We start from the raw sequence: 17,419 nt of genomic DNA, 5'->3' as shown, positions 1-17,419 counted from the left end.
TTATTATTTTCCTCTAATCAACTAAAAGGAAAAACTAAAATGAGATGACTCATCTCTGCCTACCCTTATCTTCTCCATTATGACCTTGAACAAATAATAATATTTGAATTGCAATTATAGTTGACAAAATGTTTTCACGTGTAGATAGACCCTCAATTCCGTCTTCAAAATAGATTTATGAGTCTGAGAGTAGGACTGGCAGGAAAGGACTTAGCCCTGGTTTTTTTAAATCATAATAATAACAATAGTATAATGATGATAATAATAATAATCGAACAGACCTGCTAAATATCTTCATACAGAGTTTGCCTCATTCCCTTTCCAAAATCAGTAATTTGTACTGGCTTCGCCCCTTCTCACTGGTCTGGGGTAGTAGTAGTATTACCTGTTTTTTGTTTTTTGTTTTTACAGATGAGGAAACTGAGCTATATTTTCTTAGACATCATGACTTCCCAACTTTGCACTGGAATTTTACCTAGGTCTTCCAGTTATAATCAAAATTCACCTATGACTTTAAGTGAATTAACCTAATTCACATCCCTTTGGTCACTTTTAATAATTCTGACTGCCAGTTATCAGAATATCAAACCACATTACTATGGCTTATTATTTCTGTATGTTTTCATAACTTTTTGATGGTTTGTTTAATTTTTATTTTTCTCATGTGTCCTTTTGTCCTAATTTTTATTTGCACTGTTCCTTTTTCTTTTCTATTCCTAATTAATCATCCTTCTGAAAGTTTGCTAAAGAGTGGGTAAGTGCATTTTCCTTTCCAAATATCAATGTTTGCCTTGTTATTTTTTATCAAGGAAATATGGAATAATTCAAATGGAAAGTAAAGTGATCTAATAAATATCAAGGAGCTGGCATACAGCATCTCTGGTTGAAATCGCTTTTCCTTTTTTCCTGGCATTTATAGCAGATTTTTGTTGGTGTGGGGTTGGCTTTTGCATTACTATTTAAGTTTAAGTGACAGCGGCAGTTTGAGAAATTGAAAAACTTAGCAGCCGTCTCAGGAGAGGCTCTAAACCTGGGTCGGCTTCTCCACAAATGAAGAAAGTAAGTAGCTGCCACAAGAGTTCATAAAGAGACTCTTTGCCCTCACACTGAGTCAACACTTGGAGGTAGAACCCGGGAGCTCTGAGGCAGTAACCCAAAGGACCTGATGGTTTGAGAACAGTTTTTGCAGAATCAGTCAGTGTCTTGGTCAAATTCCCTTTGGAATTTGTGGCTCCCTAAGTCACATCACCCAGCAGTTTCCCAAAGATAATTTTCAGCCTCTCTATTAAATCATTGTGGTATCTTGCTTTGTAAGACCCACATCAGCACACTGCCAGACCAGCCCTTAAGCCATCCGTGCATGCTGTTTGTAAATGTGTGTGTGTGTCTACACGTATCAAAGCCAGCAAAAGCTTTGGGCGAGGAACAATGCGCCTGTTAATTGTTTTAAGAGCTTCTGATCTTTCTCCATCAAAGACCTGGAGTCAGAATCTTACAGCTGCTTCTGGGACTGTGGAAATAGACTGGGTCCCATGGCCAGGTTTCACTAATAAATTGCGTTGTCTAAAAATTACCGACGGATGCAATGCCATCACCTCCCAAACATGCTAACATTTGTCTTTCTGTGTTCCTTAGCATCAATACCATTCAAAAATAGATGAACTAATTGAAGAAACTGTTAAAGAAATGATAACACTCTTGGTTGCAAAGGTAACCTTCAGCTTCCGGTGAAATGTTTCATTGTGAACATTGCTCTGTTATGTGTGCGTTTCCATTAAAATATGACACGTTAAAAAGTTGCGCTGGGCACTTGCATTTCTCAGGAAATAAGATCGTACGTCACCCAGCCGCAGCTCCGAATGATTTTCCTGATGATTGCGAGCGTGTGAAAATGAATTGATGAAGTGCCATTTGTTACCTTAATAAGAATGTGTCCCTAAATGTTGCACTAGGTTATGCAGGAAATATTTGTTTTGTTTTTCAGCCCCGACAAAGTTAGATTTTTAAGAACAGAAAGTTAAACGGTAATAAGGAATTCTGCCATCATGAAAACCCCCTTTCCGCTAGTTTCACATGCAGTGAGAGTCATAATAAAACATAAAAGTCAGATAAAGCTATTTCAGTCACCCTCATGAATTATAGAATTTTAACTAAGTAATGCTGAATGGGAAGACATTTATATTTGCCAGTGCTAAACTTCTGTTTCCCCCAAATTACTGATAAAATACAAATAAAAATAGATTGGATTAAATGTAGTGCTAATATGTAACGTAAAAACTGCTTTGCACAGTTTTGGATTTTGAAAAGTGCATTTAATATTATCGCATGCTATACACAACTCAATAATATTTTGTCACTTTGCACTTCTGTAACACTCTATATTTGCAATCACATAATAATGAAGAGAAAGCCGAATAAGTCAGATATTTCTATGTAAAGGCAGTCTATTCCTTTCCCCAAAGACGGGAACCAAATAATAGAACTTAAAAATGATCGAGGGCTCATTGCTGGTCTCTAAGCGGTTGGGAAATGTTGCTCTTTCTTGTGAACAATCATCGTTTGAAGTAATCATTCTTTTTCCTTTTTTGCTCTTTTACTAGTTTGTTACAATCCTGGAAGGAGTGCTGGCAAAATTATCCAGATATGACGAGGGGACTTTGTTTTCTTCTTTTTTGTCATTTACCGTAAGTAAAGAGCTGCTTTCTTTCCTGGTTTTTGTTCTAGTTGGGGTTTGGGTTTGGGTGTGGGGAAGCGAGCTGTTGTGTCATTTTGGTTTGGGTTTGTGAATATCTGTTAATTGCAGTCAACTACCAATGTATAATAAGAACACAGGGAAATAAGGAGAACATTTCATGACAACAGGTAATCCAAAATCATTCCTATTTAGTTCGTGAATATATAATATGTATGTGTGTATAAGCATGTACATAGACACACACACATATGTCTCTATATGTATGTATCCAAAGAAAGGGTTGCCGGCTACGCCCACCTTAGCTATCTCAGGGAGACCATTTAATGTTTCCCGGCTACCGTTTCCTGCAAATGAGGGAAATTAATTTTAGAGGTTACCAGTGGAGACCTACAAGTCAGATAGAGCTTGTAAATAGTTTTTATTTGGTCCTCACTGCGTCAGGTACACTTTTCTTTACTGAATTAGTTGCCCACATTTAAGCATCAGGAGGATTCAGAGATGTCTGTATCCCAGGGTTTCCTCATGAAGTGAACAGTCGGCAGCCCTGGGTCTGCACGTGTGCACTGCAACAGCCTACTGGAGCTCAGTCGGGTAGTCCCCACAGACCAGGCATGTGTTTGCCCGTTCCCTGTACGTGTGTTTGCCAGAACCCCCCTCCTGGCTGTTCCGCTCATTCCCCTACCTGCCTGGGCTTGGGGACACTGGAGTTCACAACCTCTGGAGCAGATAATCCAATCTGTACACGTCCTGGAGAGCTCTAATTCTGTGCCAGAACTGGGCATGTGCATGGAAGTGAGTTAGGTCGTGGGCAGAAGCCAGCCTAGTTCTCTGTAGGTAAGTGATCAGTGGAGATGGTCGCTGTAAATGGGCTGCCTCAGGGGCCCAGTTCTCCCATCCTTCTGTGCTAGGCAGGCCCTGCAGCTGTGTGCTTTCTTGCCCTTTCTGATAGCAGGGTTCTTGCTGGCTCTAAGACCATCTGTTTTCCTCTAACAATGCCGTAAGAAAGGCGATCAATTTAGGACCCACTATCTATGGGTCTTTAAAGCAGCCTTACTATCTGTGGGTCTTTGAAACATCTCTTCTAGGAGACGAAGAATCTCCTAGAGAGGCAATGAATGCCAAGGCAAAGCCCAGCACGGGCCAGGGAGTAGCACGTGATCATCTTTGGAATCCAGCAGAACCGGGTTCAAATCCCATTACCTATCTTAACCAGCTGTGTGATCTAGAGGGGTGTCTCATCCTCTCTGAGCCTGAGTTTGGTTTTGATTTTGGTTTGTAGGAGGCATGCTGTTGTGTCCTTTTGTTTTTGGTTTATGTATATGTGTGTTAATTGTGGTCAACTACCAATGTTGTATAGGAGTGGGGAGTAGATAATATCTTCCTTGATGAGCTGTTGTGAGGCTAATAATGAGAGTGGAAGAGCTCAGCATTGTCCTCAATAAATAGCAGCTATTACTAATAAAAGATAACTAAGATGATTATTATACAATGCAAACATACATGCCATGCACATAAGTTCTTCCCAAATATACCCCTACTTTGGTCTTTCCCTAACCCACACGTTAGAGTTCCTGGGAATTAAGGGAAATGTAGGCAGAAAACATTCAAAACAATGTTTAGATTGTATGTGTATGCACATTATCTACCTGTCCAGCTTGTTTTGATGTACAGCTCTGACCTTCCCAAATACAAGGATTGAACTCAATCCTGGAAGTGTGATGGCCTTGGTCTCTGGAATTTATTGGCAAAGGTGGGGTGGGAAGAGGATGGTGACGATAGAAGTTCTATTTGATTCACTCAGTAGAACCACCCGTAATGTGTCAGAGCTGAAAGGAAACGTATCCAACCCATTTCTTTGACAAACAAAAAAACACAAGGGACAGAGAGGGGGAGTAATCTGTCTAAGGTCACACAGCAATGGGAAGAACGGGGACAGGAAACCAGGTCTTCTGCCAGCTTCTCCCCACCACTGAACAGCTTCCTGGAGAGAGTGGGATTCAGCCGGCAATCGCCTGTCACTAGAAGGCAGATGGGCAAATGAGTCGGGAAGATTCATAGAGAAGGATTCAGGGCACATGAGTGGGGAGTATTACAAAGTCTTTCGTTCCTCAGTGAAGTCATGGAAATGGTAAAAAGAGGCAGAATTAAATGCAGCTTTTCTGGAAAACATTCCCCTGACACCCACAAAAGATACCACTTTCTTTGAGTCTTCCTTTTGAGCAACTGTTTTTACTGCACTGCATTCGAACCAGTGCAAACCAGAAAAGCCCCTCTGCTCTTTCTCGAGCAGAATTCAATCCGCCAAGGGCCCACCCTAACTCCCGACCTTCCAAGGGAACTAGTGAAAGGTGGGAGCGGGGGGTGGGGTGGGGGGGCGGCGATATCAAGCACACGGGGCCAGGGAGATTCTCACGGGAGGATTAGAAACAAAGAAGACCTAGCGTAGCCCATGCGGGAGTTTTCAAGCCGAAATTCTCATCCTCTCATCTCCCTTTTCGGAGACATTTTACAGCCGCACAGCCTGCCTCGTGAAGTCCCCATAACCACGGAACACTTCGGGGCTGTCGCTGGGCCTGTGACTTCCCTTCCTTAGTGACACTTCTCCCACGTACTTGGCTACCCCAAGGCCAAAAGCACCCACTTATCATTTGCAGCCTGTGTTCTCATCCCTGCTGGTGTTCCAGTGTTGGAGAAGGCGAGCTCTGCTGAGAGATGGCAGGAACTTCTCCACACGTGGATCCGGAGCTCCTGCCCAAATTCTAAAGGGCCTTTGAAGACTTCCTGCAGCCCAGTGGTATTAATTACCCCGGAGAGGGGTGGAGGTATAAGGGGGGAGCAGAAGCGGCAGGGATTGCGGAAACAGCCTTGAAATCAAGGGTGAGAGAACCAGCTGTGGGTCCTGGGACCCCGGACAAAGGCGTAGAGATGGTGCCGACACCCTGGCAGGATCTCCTTAACTCCGCTCCCATTTCTGATTCAATTCTTCGAGTATTACTGTGCACTTACCATGTCCCCACCTCAGCGGGGCTGCCAAGTCTGAGCCATGTGCTCTGCCCCCCAGAAAGCTGACAAGTACTGACAAATGTGCCACCCTTTCCCCCTCTTTCTCCTGCGGAGCGCCTCCTTTCCTGGGTGGGCTTGATTTCGTGGTCCAAGCCAGACATTTTGGAAAACGTCTGCAGTGGCACAGAGCAGGCAGGAATATTTATTTCTCGTCTCCATCTGCATTGCTTCCTCTCTTGGAGAGGAGCTGGGGGGAGGAGGGAGGAGGAGATGTGGCTTCTCCGTGCCAGCCCGAGAGGCGCCCAAGCACACCCCTCCTCTCCTCCATCCCCAGCTCCAGCAGCAGTAGCAGCCTGGGATTTAGGGAGGTTAGCCTTTCGAACTTCTGAAAGATCAGCCCAGTTGGAAGTCACAATTAGCAACTAGCCGCCCATTCCCCCACCCCCACCCCCCAACTGCAAGATGTGCTTTTGTGTGGGTTGCGTGCTTGGAAGAGTCCCTCTCTTTGTGGGTAGCCTCGCGCTGTTCTTTTAGGAGGCCAAGAAGGGGGACAAGCAGGTGTCCAGGTCGCCCTCCCAGCAAGTTTAAATCCTTTCCTCGGTCCTATCCAGGTGCTACCAAATATGCTGTTTCTCGAATCAGTTTGTTCGTTCGTTCATTCATTCACCCACCCAACATATATTTACCGAGCACCTATGGGTTGTGGATTGTGCCAGGTGCTAGAGACCCAGCAGTGAGAAAGGACGACGTATTCTCTGTCCTTTTGGAGCTTACATTTAGGAAAGGAGATGGAATTAAAAAGGAAAGAAAATTGTAGAGCCGGACACTGCAGTACAGACCGCAAACCAGAGACAGAGAGAAGGGGTGGGGCGCAGCGTTCCTTCAGCCGCGATGGTCCTGGACGGTCTCTCCAAGGAGGAGACATGGGGGCCGAAACTTAAAGGGGCCAGCCATTGGTAAAGAGGAGGAGAGAAACTTCTGGACAGAACAGCAGCTACAGTGGCCATGTGGCAGGAAAGCAGAAGGAAGTTTTGCAGAATATTTTGAAAGGAGCATGAACAGGATTTAGGGATTGAGTGGATGTTGAGGGTAAAGATTCAATTGGAGGAGACTAAGATGGAAGGCTCGAGAACCGTGATGTATCAAGAGCTCAGCTGAGCTGAATGAGTCCTGAGAGTCGGTGGGATACCGCGAAAAAAGGCATCGTGGTGTGGGGAGACCTGGGAGACAGGACCCCAGCTCTGCCCCTCCTCAAGGATTGGTGTGACCTGGAACACGGGACCACCCTTTGGCTTTTAATTTCCCTCAGTGGCTATGTTAGATGAATTCGGAAGTCCAAAATAGCTACAAGAGCTTCAGCTCCTATCCTTTAAGCACTTGCTAAGTGCCTGGCACTGGGCTGAGTGCTTTAAATATATTTTTTCTCGTTGAATCGTCTGAGTAATCCCACTCCAGCAAGGCTCTCCTGCGGGTGATGGAACTGAGGCTCCAAGAGAGAAAGGCCTCCAGCTCGAGCAGCCTCTTCTCTCCCTCTATAAACTATGGAGCCTCCAAAAAAAAGTGAAAATGTGGGAGGATGTTCTATCTGCCCCTGGGAGACAGAACAGCTACATCAAATTCCCTGAAGCCCCCTAGAATTTACCTAAGATCCCTCCATCATCCACATCCATTTGAGATGGTCACAACGTAGCATGGAAGCCACTTGGTTCAGGAAGAATAAAACCCATGTTAGGGCTGTCAGGGACCCAAATCCCATGGTCTGTCCATTCTCCTAGGTCTCAAATTACCCTCATTCACCGTTTTTCTTTTTGCCAGCATTTTAATTGTTCTGCCACTTAGAAATGAAATGAAGTAGACATTCTTCTTTTCCTGCTAGAATCCGAGACCAGGGTTGGTGTCAGTGTAGATCAAGCAGCATGGACTGCTTTGGTGCAGAGCTCTTTTTTTTTTTTTTTTAAAGATTTTTATTTATGTGGACCATTTTGAAAGTCCTTATTGAATTCGTTACAATATTGCTTCTGTTTTATGTTTTAATTTTTTTGGCTGGGAGGCATGTGGGATCTTAGCTCCCCGACCAGGGATCAAACCCGCACCCCCTGCATTGGAAGGCGAAGTCTTAACCACAGGACTTCCAGGGAAGTCCCGGTGCAGAGCTCTTGATAACAGGCCAGAGAACAAGACTGCCACCTTGGTCCAAGGCCAGAACTGGATCAAGGGAATTCACTTCTGTCCACAGAACATTTTGGTCAGGAGGCAGTTCAAATGGTAGAGTCGGGTGGGTGTTGATAGTGAGTTGTTAGTGTCGTTTCTGATGGTGTTCCATTTTTGCTGTGGCCTCAGGGAATGCCCAGCATGGGAGAAATGGCTTTTTATAGTGCGGGCTGGTGATGGCGGTGTAGACAGAGAGACCTTGGTTCACCCTCAGAGGGTAACCTCATCAAATTCTCAGATGCTGAAATCATGTGATTCAAGTCATTTGGCTTCTACACTTCAGAGTGAAGGTGCCTGCCTTGGACAGAAGCACCAAGCATGGCAGTAAACACTTACATTTATTGAACATACTGTGTGCCGGGTACTGTGCTAAGTGATTTACATGCGTTTTCTCATCGGATCCTCACAATCAGCCTCTGTGATAGATATGATGATTGTCCCCACTTTACAGATGAGGGAAGTTGAGTAATGCGTCCAAAGTCACACAGCTTCTGAGATTGCTACAAGCTGGCGTTGGGTTTGTGGTCTTTTAATTTTGAAGCTTCGAGCCACCAGTGGAAGGCAAGACTTATCTCATCTAATGTATCTTGTTCACATGGACCAAACAAAAACACCGGACCCTGAAACGCTCAAGAACTATAGAGCACTGATCTGCCATGTCTTCTACAAACTTCTTCCATCAGCCACTCCCCAGTCTTTCAGAACTTGACATCCACTTTGGGATCTATGACAGATAATTTTATCACCTAGTAGGACATCATCTTTCTTTCCAGTTCATGCCTTGAAAACACAGCTGACAATTAGCATACCTGCTGTCCAAGGCAACGCTTCAGAAGCTTTCAGAAGGGAAAAAAAAAAAAAAAGCATCCAAAGTCAACCATTTCCCTTAATATTCTTTAGCAAACATATAAATGTCATTCAAAATGAACGTAAGACAGACACCGTATTTTCTTTAGACTGTGAGGCGCTGAACTACAGGGTCATAGAAGTGTCAGCTATGAAAGAAATACCTAACGAACATGTACACGTCTTCAAACAGGAAATAATTGTTCCGAAATTAAAAGATAGAGATTCTGACCTGACCTCCGAGCCACATGCAGTGGGAAGCTTATCACCAGAAAGGTAGAGGGAGAGATGTGATTGTGAAGCCCAGACTTACAGACACGTGAGCACATTATCGAGCATTTGTGAGTCCATTTCTTCAGCTCTAGAGTGGGGACGCTAATACCTGCTTCAGGGAGTCGAGGGGACAAATAGATACAAAGAGAGCATTGGCCTTGCATGGTACCTGCCATGTTGTGAGGGCCCCATAAATAGCCATTCTTAACCTTCCTTCAGCTTAAACCTGTCGGAAGGTTTAAATGACCCTAGTGCTTTTAACCAACAATTTTCTCACTGGTTCAGTCCTTAGCATAGTATCATTTCTCCTAAGCAACCCAAACTATTACCCGTAACAGGATCAACCAAAACTCTCTTACAGCTTCTATTTCAGCACATTCTCACGTTCAAAAATTTGATTCATCAAAGACATTTTCCGTTGTTTAGCGTGCTTTTAGCACTTCATGCTTTAATTCTTCAAGAACTTTGCATGCATACGTAGTCTCTAGAATACCTCTCTATTAATCAAAATAGATGTTTTACCAGAATTGAAGATCCCATTTTCCAAGCATATGTTAAATTGAACCAGGTTTATCTCAACATGCACCAAGGTTACTTGCTTTTCCAGTTCTGCCGCTTACCAGGGTATAATCTTGGACAGATTAATTGACTTCTTACCTTAGTTTACTGACCTATAAACTGGGAATAATAATAAGACCTATATTATGTGGTATTGTTAGAAATAAGTGAGAAAAATATTATATACCTGGAATGGGATAAGCATTCAGTACTTGTTTTAATACCGTTATGATTGTGGTTGTTCCTGTGGTTATATCACTGAGTATTTTAGAATCAGTTAATCAGCCACCATGTTTTAAATGACTGCTCTCTGTAAATTATTGAGCTAGAGCTGTAGATGGGGAAAGACTTTTTAGAAAAAAAAAAAAAAAAGACCTTATCTCTGTTTTCTGGAAGTTACTATCTAGAGTACATACAACAGAAGCAACTTCGGAAATTTTCTGGTCCAGTGTTTCCAGTGATGTGCTCAGTTCCTACCTGCTGTTCAGAGCCAATTCTTTGCAACTCTTTTCATGTCCAGATTTAGTGATGTCCTGTTGGTAGCTTAAAATTGACCAGAGTCAAAGTATTTGCACCATGGAAATTGGCAAACTCTGCCTAAACAAGACTGTTGCTTCTCCTTCTTCTTCCCCTTCCTCCTCTCCTTCTCCTTCTTTTTGACAGCCTTTTTCCTAGCATATCACTGAGTGTTTTCCAAGCATGGGATATATATACCACACGTTACCTGAGAGAATGTTAGATGCGGCAACAACTCAGTATTAAATAGAACCAATCAAATTGTGAGAGGGTTATTTTTTTTTTATTTTATTTATTTTTGGCTGCGTTGGGTCTTTGTTGCTGCGCGTGGGCTTTCTCTAGTTGTGGCGTGCGGGGGCTACTCTTCGTTGCGGTGCGCGGGCTTCTCATTGCGGTGGCTTCTCTTGTTGTGGAGCACGGGCTCTAGGCGTGTGGGCTTCAGTAGTTGTGGCACGTGGGCTCAGTAGTTGTGGCTCGCAGGCTCTACAGCACAGGCTCAGTAGTTGTGGCTTGCAGGCTCTAGAGCTCAGGCTCAGCAGTTGCGGCTCATGGGCTTAGTTGCTCCGCGGCATGTGGGATCTTCCCGGACCAGGGCTCGAACCCGTGTCCCCTGCATTGGAAGGTGGATTCTTAACCACTGCGCCACCAGGGAAGCCCGAGAGGGTTATTTTTAAATTTTATTTTCTTCCTTATCCTTCTATCAAGGAGAAAGTTTCGTTTGAGGGCTTATCTTCCTCTCACACTTCTCTAAAATTTCACATCTTCATGTCTAATGAAGAGAAAGAGGGAGAGTGAGCAGGCCTCAGGCTCTGGACCCGCCGCAGGCAACCCTGCCTACCTAGGAAGTAATAATGTCGCTGCATTGGGTTGGCCAAAAAGTTCGCTCGGGTTTTTCCATAATGTCAACCTAATATTTAAGTTGTATTTATTTTTATGCTTCTCTTATTGAGAGTGATATTTAGTTTCCATGTATGTAGTGACACCAAGTTCCTTTTTATAATTAAGTAGTTTTTAAAAGAGAGCCAATTTAAAGGAAAATATTAAGTAAATAAGTAAATAGAGTACAGATGGCACATGGGCAATAGCCCAAATGGGGAAGGTGGTATTGATGCCGGAAGTTCGGGAAGTTGTGATACATTCTAGTCACCCCATTTTGCAGCTGTGTAAACTGAGGCCAGGGAAGGAAAATGACTTGAACCACTCGTTTGGTCACAGAACCCAGACCTCCTATCCAATCCATGTGTTTGTTTCCCCCACCCTTTACCTGAGCTGAGCGGGGTGGGGGTGGGGGGAGAAGGAAAAAAAAAAAAGAAACCTCTCCACTCCGTAGCAGATCTAGGCTGGCTACAAGAGACAGGTTGTCACTGGCAACGGTGATGTAAACAATCTATACCCTCGAGTTCAGGCTGAGGCAGCTGTGGGGAGAAGAGGAGGGCAGCAGGGCTGACAGGTGGTCCCTTCGTGCAGAAACATTAATGTTCAGTAATGACGGTACAAGCCTCGTCGGCTTCGCACCCAGACCATGCGGAAGCAGGGGCACGAGTAAGACATGGTCCTAGGTCTCTTCCAGCTTGCGTTCGATTGGGCTTGTTAGCGCTGAGAGACGTTTATAAGGCAAAACAAAACCTAAAAATGCCAGAGGTGGGCAAAGCACCTGCCCCCCCACCTCCACTTACAATCAAATAAAAATAAGCCTTCATGCCTGCTTCGAGATTTTACAAAATTAAACTTTCCAATTTGCCCTTCCGAGTTTCTCCTAAAACGAGAGGATGCCGTGTAAATAAGCATGGAAGAGCAGCTCAGCATCCTTGAGAGGGTACAAACCCTGGAGTCCAACAGATCCACATTCACATACCAACTTCATGGTGCTGCCAGCTTTGGGTCTTGCAGGAAGTCACTAAACCTCTCTGAGCCTCAGTTTCCTCATCTGTAAATGGTGATAATCATCATGCCCCCCCCCCGTGAGGGTTAATTACTAATAAATCACTTAGCCTCGTGCCAGCCAAATAATAAGCATGCAACCAGTGTTAAATCTCAGCAGCATTACAACGGTAGGTTTGGAGGAGCCCTTGAGCCTTGCAGAAATCCTCTCTGGGAATGAAGTGTTGGGACAGAAATGAGGGAGAGTGGAAGGAAAAACAGGTCTACTTCAATCAGGCATCTGTTCGGAAGCCCCAGGGGGGTGAAGAGAGATGAGAACATACACTTCCTGGACCCAGTCTCGGAGCACAGTACCCTGAGCAACAGGAGACGAGAACAATTCTCCTTGTTAATGAGGCTGCGGCTCCTAATCAGCGCGTGGAGCAGAACGCTTTTGCTTAATAGAGACCATTTCCCTGCCTCTTGCCCAACTCCCCAGCAGTGCCAGCAGCTCTTTGTTTAATGAAAGGTGGGGATTTTGAGTAGTGCGGTGGGATGGGCTGGAGGAGGTATTATTACCCTCATTACTATGATAATAGTTTAATCACAATCAATATTTATGAACATGCACAGAAGCCGTGCAATCAGCCAGCAGCCCTGCAACTCACGTTCTTGCCTAAGGATGCTTTCCGGGAAAGCCTGGGCTCTCTCCCACCTTTCCCTAGCCCCTCTGAAGCTCTACAGCGGTCCTCAGAGGTCATTTCAGAATATCAACGATGGTTACATCAGTCATTACATATGAGGTCTTGTGGTAATCGGTGAATAAAATCATAATGTAACTCTTTTTGCTTTTCAAAGTACATCCATAGGCTATTGTCTGGATTTTATCTTCAGACTTTAGTAAATTATCTTGTGAAAAAGGTAGGGCAGGGTAGGAGAAGGCATAATGCAGTAGTGAATCCTTTGAAGTCAGATCCATTCGGGTTCAAATCCTAGTTCTACCCCTTCTTAGCTGTGTTCCCTGGGGGAAGAAACTTAACTTCTCTGAGACACAGTTCCTTCATTTGTAAAATGAGGAGACAAGTTCTTAAAAGAGTTAAATAAGTTAGTGTAAATCAGGCATTTAGTCATTGGTGAATGCATCCATATTTTTATATATGACTATATATCAGGTATTAATTATTTCTATGTTGTCTATGAGAAAACTAAACAATTGCTGTTCCAAAGTTCATATAGTCAGTCATTGCAGGAACAGTAGTGAGAGTCCAGACTTAGAATCCAATATTCTCTTTCTATTATCTGAAAAAAAAAACCAAAAAACCCTGGTTTCATTTATAGGCAATTTAGAGAAATTTTATTTTAAAACATTTTGATGCTTAACTCTTTCAAATATGAATCACATTTTCAAAGCCAGAGATTATCTTTCTGAGCAATGACCATCTGATGACCCACCCATAAAAAATTTTTGGTATCACAGTTCCTACATCTGTAAAAACAGTATTTATAAAATCTGGCCCTCCTAAAAAGGAAAGCAAGGGAAGATGGCCTCACAGTGAATGTGCATCTATGCAGCATGTACACGGTGCTGACACGGGCACAGCATTTCACAGTTGGCCTGAAACACCCTTGATCTTCAGCAAGCATCGAAAACATTTCAGCCCCTCTGGTGGCAGAGCTCTGGGAATCCGTCACACTGTCTGTGACTCCAGATCTACTTCAAGGGTTGTGTTTTTCTCCAGTGCTCAGAAATTGTTGGAAAGGGCTTTCACTGTAATTGTTACTTGGCCCCAAGCAAGAGCCACCGAGGTTTGCTCAACTGCTCACCCGCACACACAGTCCCAGTACATCCACCCACTGGCACATTCTGTCTCCCCCAAGCCGTCAGTCCCTTGGTTGGCACTTACCGGTTATTCCTCTTCCCAAGATGCACTTAGAGCATCCAGATTATGTATTGGGGAGCGGGAGGTGGTTTGCTACATTTTGCTTCTCAGAATCATGATTTCAGTCACGCAAAAACCTTGAAGAAGTTACCCTGGAGAAGATACATTCTTCCCGCAAATGCTCGAATGCTGAAAATTCTACCACTTGTTTTGTTCTTTTTGCAATAACTTTCTACGAAAGAAATATACATACGTGGTTAAAATGTGAAATAGTACAGAAACACAATAATTATTTTTTTAAAAAGCAACAGTTCTCTGTCGCATCCCTTTCCATCCTCCATCCCTTACCCCAGAAGGGACCCTTGCAAACAAGTTTGCCTTTATCTTCCTAGCTCTAAGCACTGTTCCTATACTGCAGTTTCTAGGTTTATTGATCATAGAGATGATTTACCTCCCTGCTGTAGTACAATAGATACTCACTTTGCCCTCTCCACTTTCCACCCCCCATCCTGTTACAGTTACGTCAGTACTACCAGTCACTTTACATAGTACCCATCCACCTTTAGTTCTTGTTTCATCCACAAGACGATGCTCTTGACACCCATGTCCTTTTCCTTCCCCTGCTGCTGCTTCCAGCTGATCTCTTGTTCTAACGTGGGAACTGAATGACACACCTCTTCGCTCTTATCACTGAAAAATGTAATAACCTATATTTACGAATGTCTCTTGAGTCTAGACCAGCGCTGTCCAATAGAACTTTCTCTAGTGATGGAGATTTTCTATATCTGAACTGTCTAATACAGTAGCCACCAGCCACCTGTACTTGAAATGTGACTAGTTCAACTAAAAAGTTGGATTTTTTAATCGCATTTTGTTTTCGTTTATTTAAATATAGTCACTTGTAGCTGTCCGATAGTGCCAGACCAAGCTTAATATACAAGCCTAACTACCTAAAGCAACTTGATTTTCCAGCAGAAATGATACTAATAGCTGACACATAGTTCTTACTTACTATGCCCCAGGAACTATTCTAGAAATTCGCTTAGTAACCCAGCAACTCTATGAAGAGTGCTATTATCCCCATTTTATAGATGAGGAAAGTAAGGCATGGAAAAGTGAAGTCAATTGTCTAGTAAGTGTTGGATCTAGAATTTGGCCCTACACCATCCAACCCCAGAGTCTGTGCTCTCAGCCATTTCCCTGCCCTTCCTCTAATCCCCATGAGAAATGACCGCATCCTTTTTCGGGTATTTCCATTCTGCTCATGAATGCTGTGCTCGTGGTTCTCCCATGTTACTGGCCTGAGCGATGCTTATCATCGGAGCTATGTGCATTTAGATAGAACCCTGCCCATTCCATTTCTGCCACAAAAAGAGCATGGGGCTTCCCTGGTGGCGCAGTGGTTGAGAGTCCGCCTGCCGATGCAGGGGACATGGGTTCGTTCCCCGGTCCGGGAGGATCCCACATGCCGCGGAGCGGCTGGGACCGTGAGCCATGGCCGCTGAGCCTGCGCGTCCGGAGCCTGTGCTCCGCGACGGGAGAGGCTGCAACAGTGAGAGGCCCACGTACCGCAAAAAAAAAAAGAGAGAGAGCATGAAAACTGGAGGTTGAGGGAAAATATGGGCAAACGTAGGCACTCAGGGCAAATTAGCTGATTTTGCCAGTAGAATAGAAAGGCTGTTCCTTTGGCGTGCAGTTCCAACAGTAGTAATAGCAGCTGGCACGTACTGAGGACTTGCCATGTACTTTATTCTGCCCCTGTGTGTGTATCATCTTCATTAACCCTCACAACAGCACAGAGAGGTACAGATGACGAGGCTGCATCTCGAAGGTACTGGGAGTATTATGGGAGGTGGTTCATAAGAAACAGTGAAAACAGTGCCTGGCACAGGGTAAATGAGTAACACATGCTGCCTGTTGGAATCCTGATATTTCATCGCCAAGTCTACCCACTGGTCCCTGCCACATTGCCTGGTACCTGTGTGAATGGTCTTTACCTCTACTGTTTTTTCCTTTTCCCTGGTACTATCATTTTTCCTGGAGCCTCATTTCCAGAGCTCTTATTAATACTAAGATATTAATAGCCTTTTGTTTTACTGCTAGAGTATTTATAAACTTTTCAAGGTGTGGGAAGTGTTTCCTATTCCACATTCTTCCTAGCACCTGCCTCATACACCATCTAAGAGTCGTATTTCTGGAAGGAATCAGGGGAAAACATTTAGCTCTGTGCCCTATTATAGTAGGTAAGGACAGGAGGCCAACAGGTTAGACAAGGAGTCGGTCAACTAGTTAATGGTCATATTAAGATTAGAAATTTACATTTTATGACTCTTCCCCTACCCCCCACCCCAATGGCTCCTCCTCTAGTCCAGAGGTCAGAAAATTTTTTCTGGAAACAGGCAGATAGTAAATATTTTTCACTTTACAAGCCTCATAGTCTCTGTCACAGAGACTCAGCCTCCTCCCTTGTAGCGTGAAAGCAGCTATCGACAAGATGTAAATGAATAGGCATGACTGTGTCCCAATAAAACTTTATTGATGGACATGGAAATGTCAATTTCCTGTAATGTTCACATGTCAGGAAATGTGATTCTTCTTTCGATTTTCCTTCATTTAAAAATGTGAAAACCATTCTTAGCTCATGAGCCACACAAAAACAGGCAGCAGGCTAGATTTGACCCACAGGCCAGAGTTTGCCAAGCCTTTTTTCTAGTCTATAAACTATAGATGGGAACACACTTGGTACAGTCAACTCACAGGTGACGACAAGTGACTGAAACACTAGTAACAATATTAGGTAATACTTCTTGAGCTCTTACTGGGTACCAGACATTGCACTGAGCACTTAACATGATGTCAACCTGTTCAGCCTCACATGAACCTCCTAAAGAAGATATTGTTGTAACCCTCATTTTGCAGATGAGATTATAGAAGCTGTGGGAGCTTAAAAATTTTTCCTAAGTTCATCTAACTAGTAAGTGATGGAGCATAATTCCAACAAAGCTCTGTCTGACCCAAAGTCCCTATACGTCCCACAAGCCGGCTCGCCTTCTCCCAGATCCCAGGTGATTATTAGGTAAGAAATAGCTTTAGAATGACACAACATTTTCACAATATCAGCAACTTGACGTCCTGAAAGGACTCTGCACTTAATAACCAGACCTGGGCTTGGACACTTACTGGTTTACCTCTAGAGATTTGCTTAACCTCTCTGAACCTCAGTGTCCTCATCTGTGAAGCGGGGATGGTGAAATGAGCCTTCTAATGTTCTACAGGAATGACTAATTGAGTTAGTTATACATGAGGTGTCTAGCTCAGTGCCCCATACATACATGCTCAGTAAATATCATTGAGAATCAGGTGAAAATCAGCTGGTCTCCTTTTATAGCCAGGAGACCCAGGAATGCCCAAATCCTGTCCTAGACCATCAGTGACCTCCCCACAGCATCCTCCAGGAAAATACATGCAATGGATAAAATTGGGGAAATAGGAGACCAAGTGACACCTTCTTGAATATCTTGGTTATCTATTGCTGCATAACACACTGTGGCAAAGTTAGTGGCTTAAAACGATCTGT

General features: G+C 43.9%; 1 protein-coding gene across 16 annotated transcripts in view; it reads left to right on the top strand.

Annotated features, from left to right (window-relative positions):
* CADPS (calcium dependent secretion activator) overlaps positions 1-17,419 on the top strand; it is a 479,603-nt gene that overhangs the window by 407,711 nt on the left and 54,473 nt on the right. For 13 of the 16 annotated variants that reach the window (XM_029242780.1, XM_029242796.1, XM_029242797.1 and 10 more), the window contains 2 exons: positions 1,636-1,710; positions 2,601-2,684. In XM_029242780.1, coding sequence (XP_029098613.1) covers positions 1,636-1,710; positions 2,601-2,684 — 159 coding nt within the window. Of the gene's footprint in view, positions 1-739; positions 755-1,635; positions 1,711-2,600; positions 2,685-17,419 lie in introns of all 16 variants that reach the window. The other 3 variants (XM_029242782.1, XM_029242794.1, XM_029242791.1) reach the window with 1 other exon arrangement.

Source organism: Monodon monoceros, unplaced genomic scaffold (assembly GCF_005190385.1).
Source record: "Monodon monoceros isolate NGI ecotype Baffin Bay Population unplaced genomic scaffold, NGI_Narwhal_1 Super_Scaffold_3, whole genome shotgun sequence".
NCBI lineage: Eukaryota > Metazoa > Chordata > Mammalia > Artiodactyla > Monodontidae > Monodon > Monodon monoceros.
The sequence above is the reverse complement of the archived record's forward strand: the minus strand, read 5'-3'. Positions and strand labels throughout refer to the sequence as shown.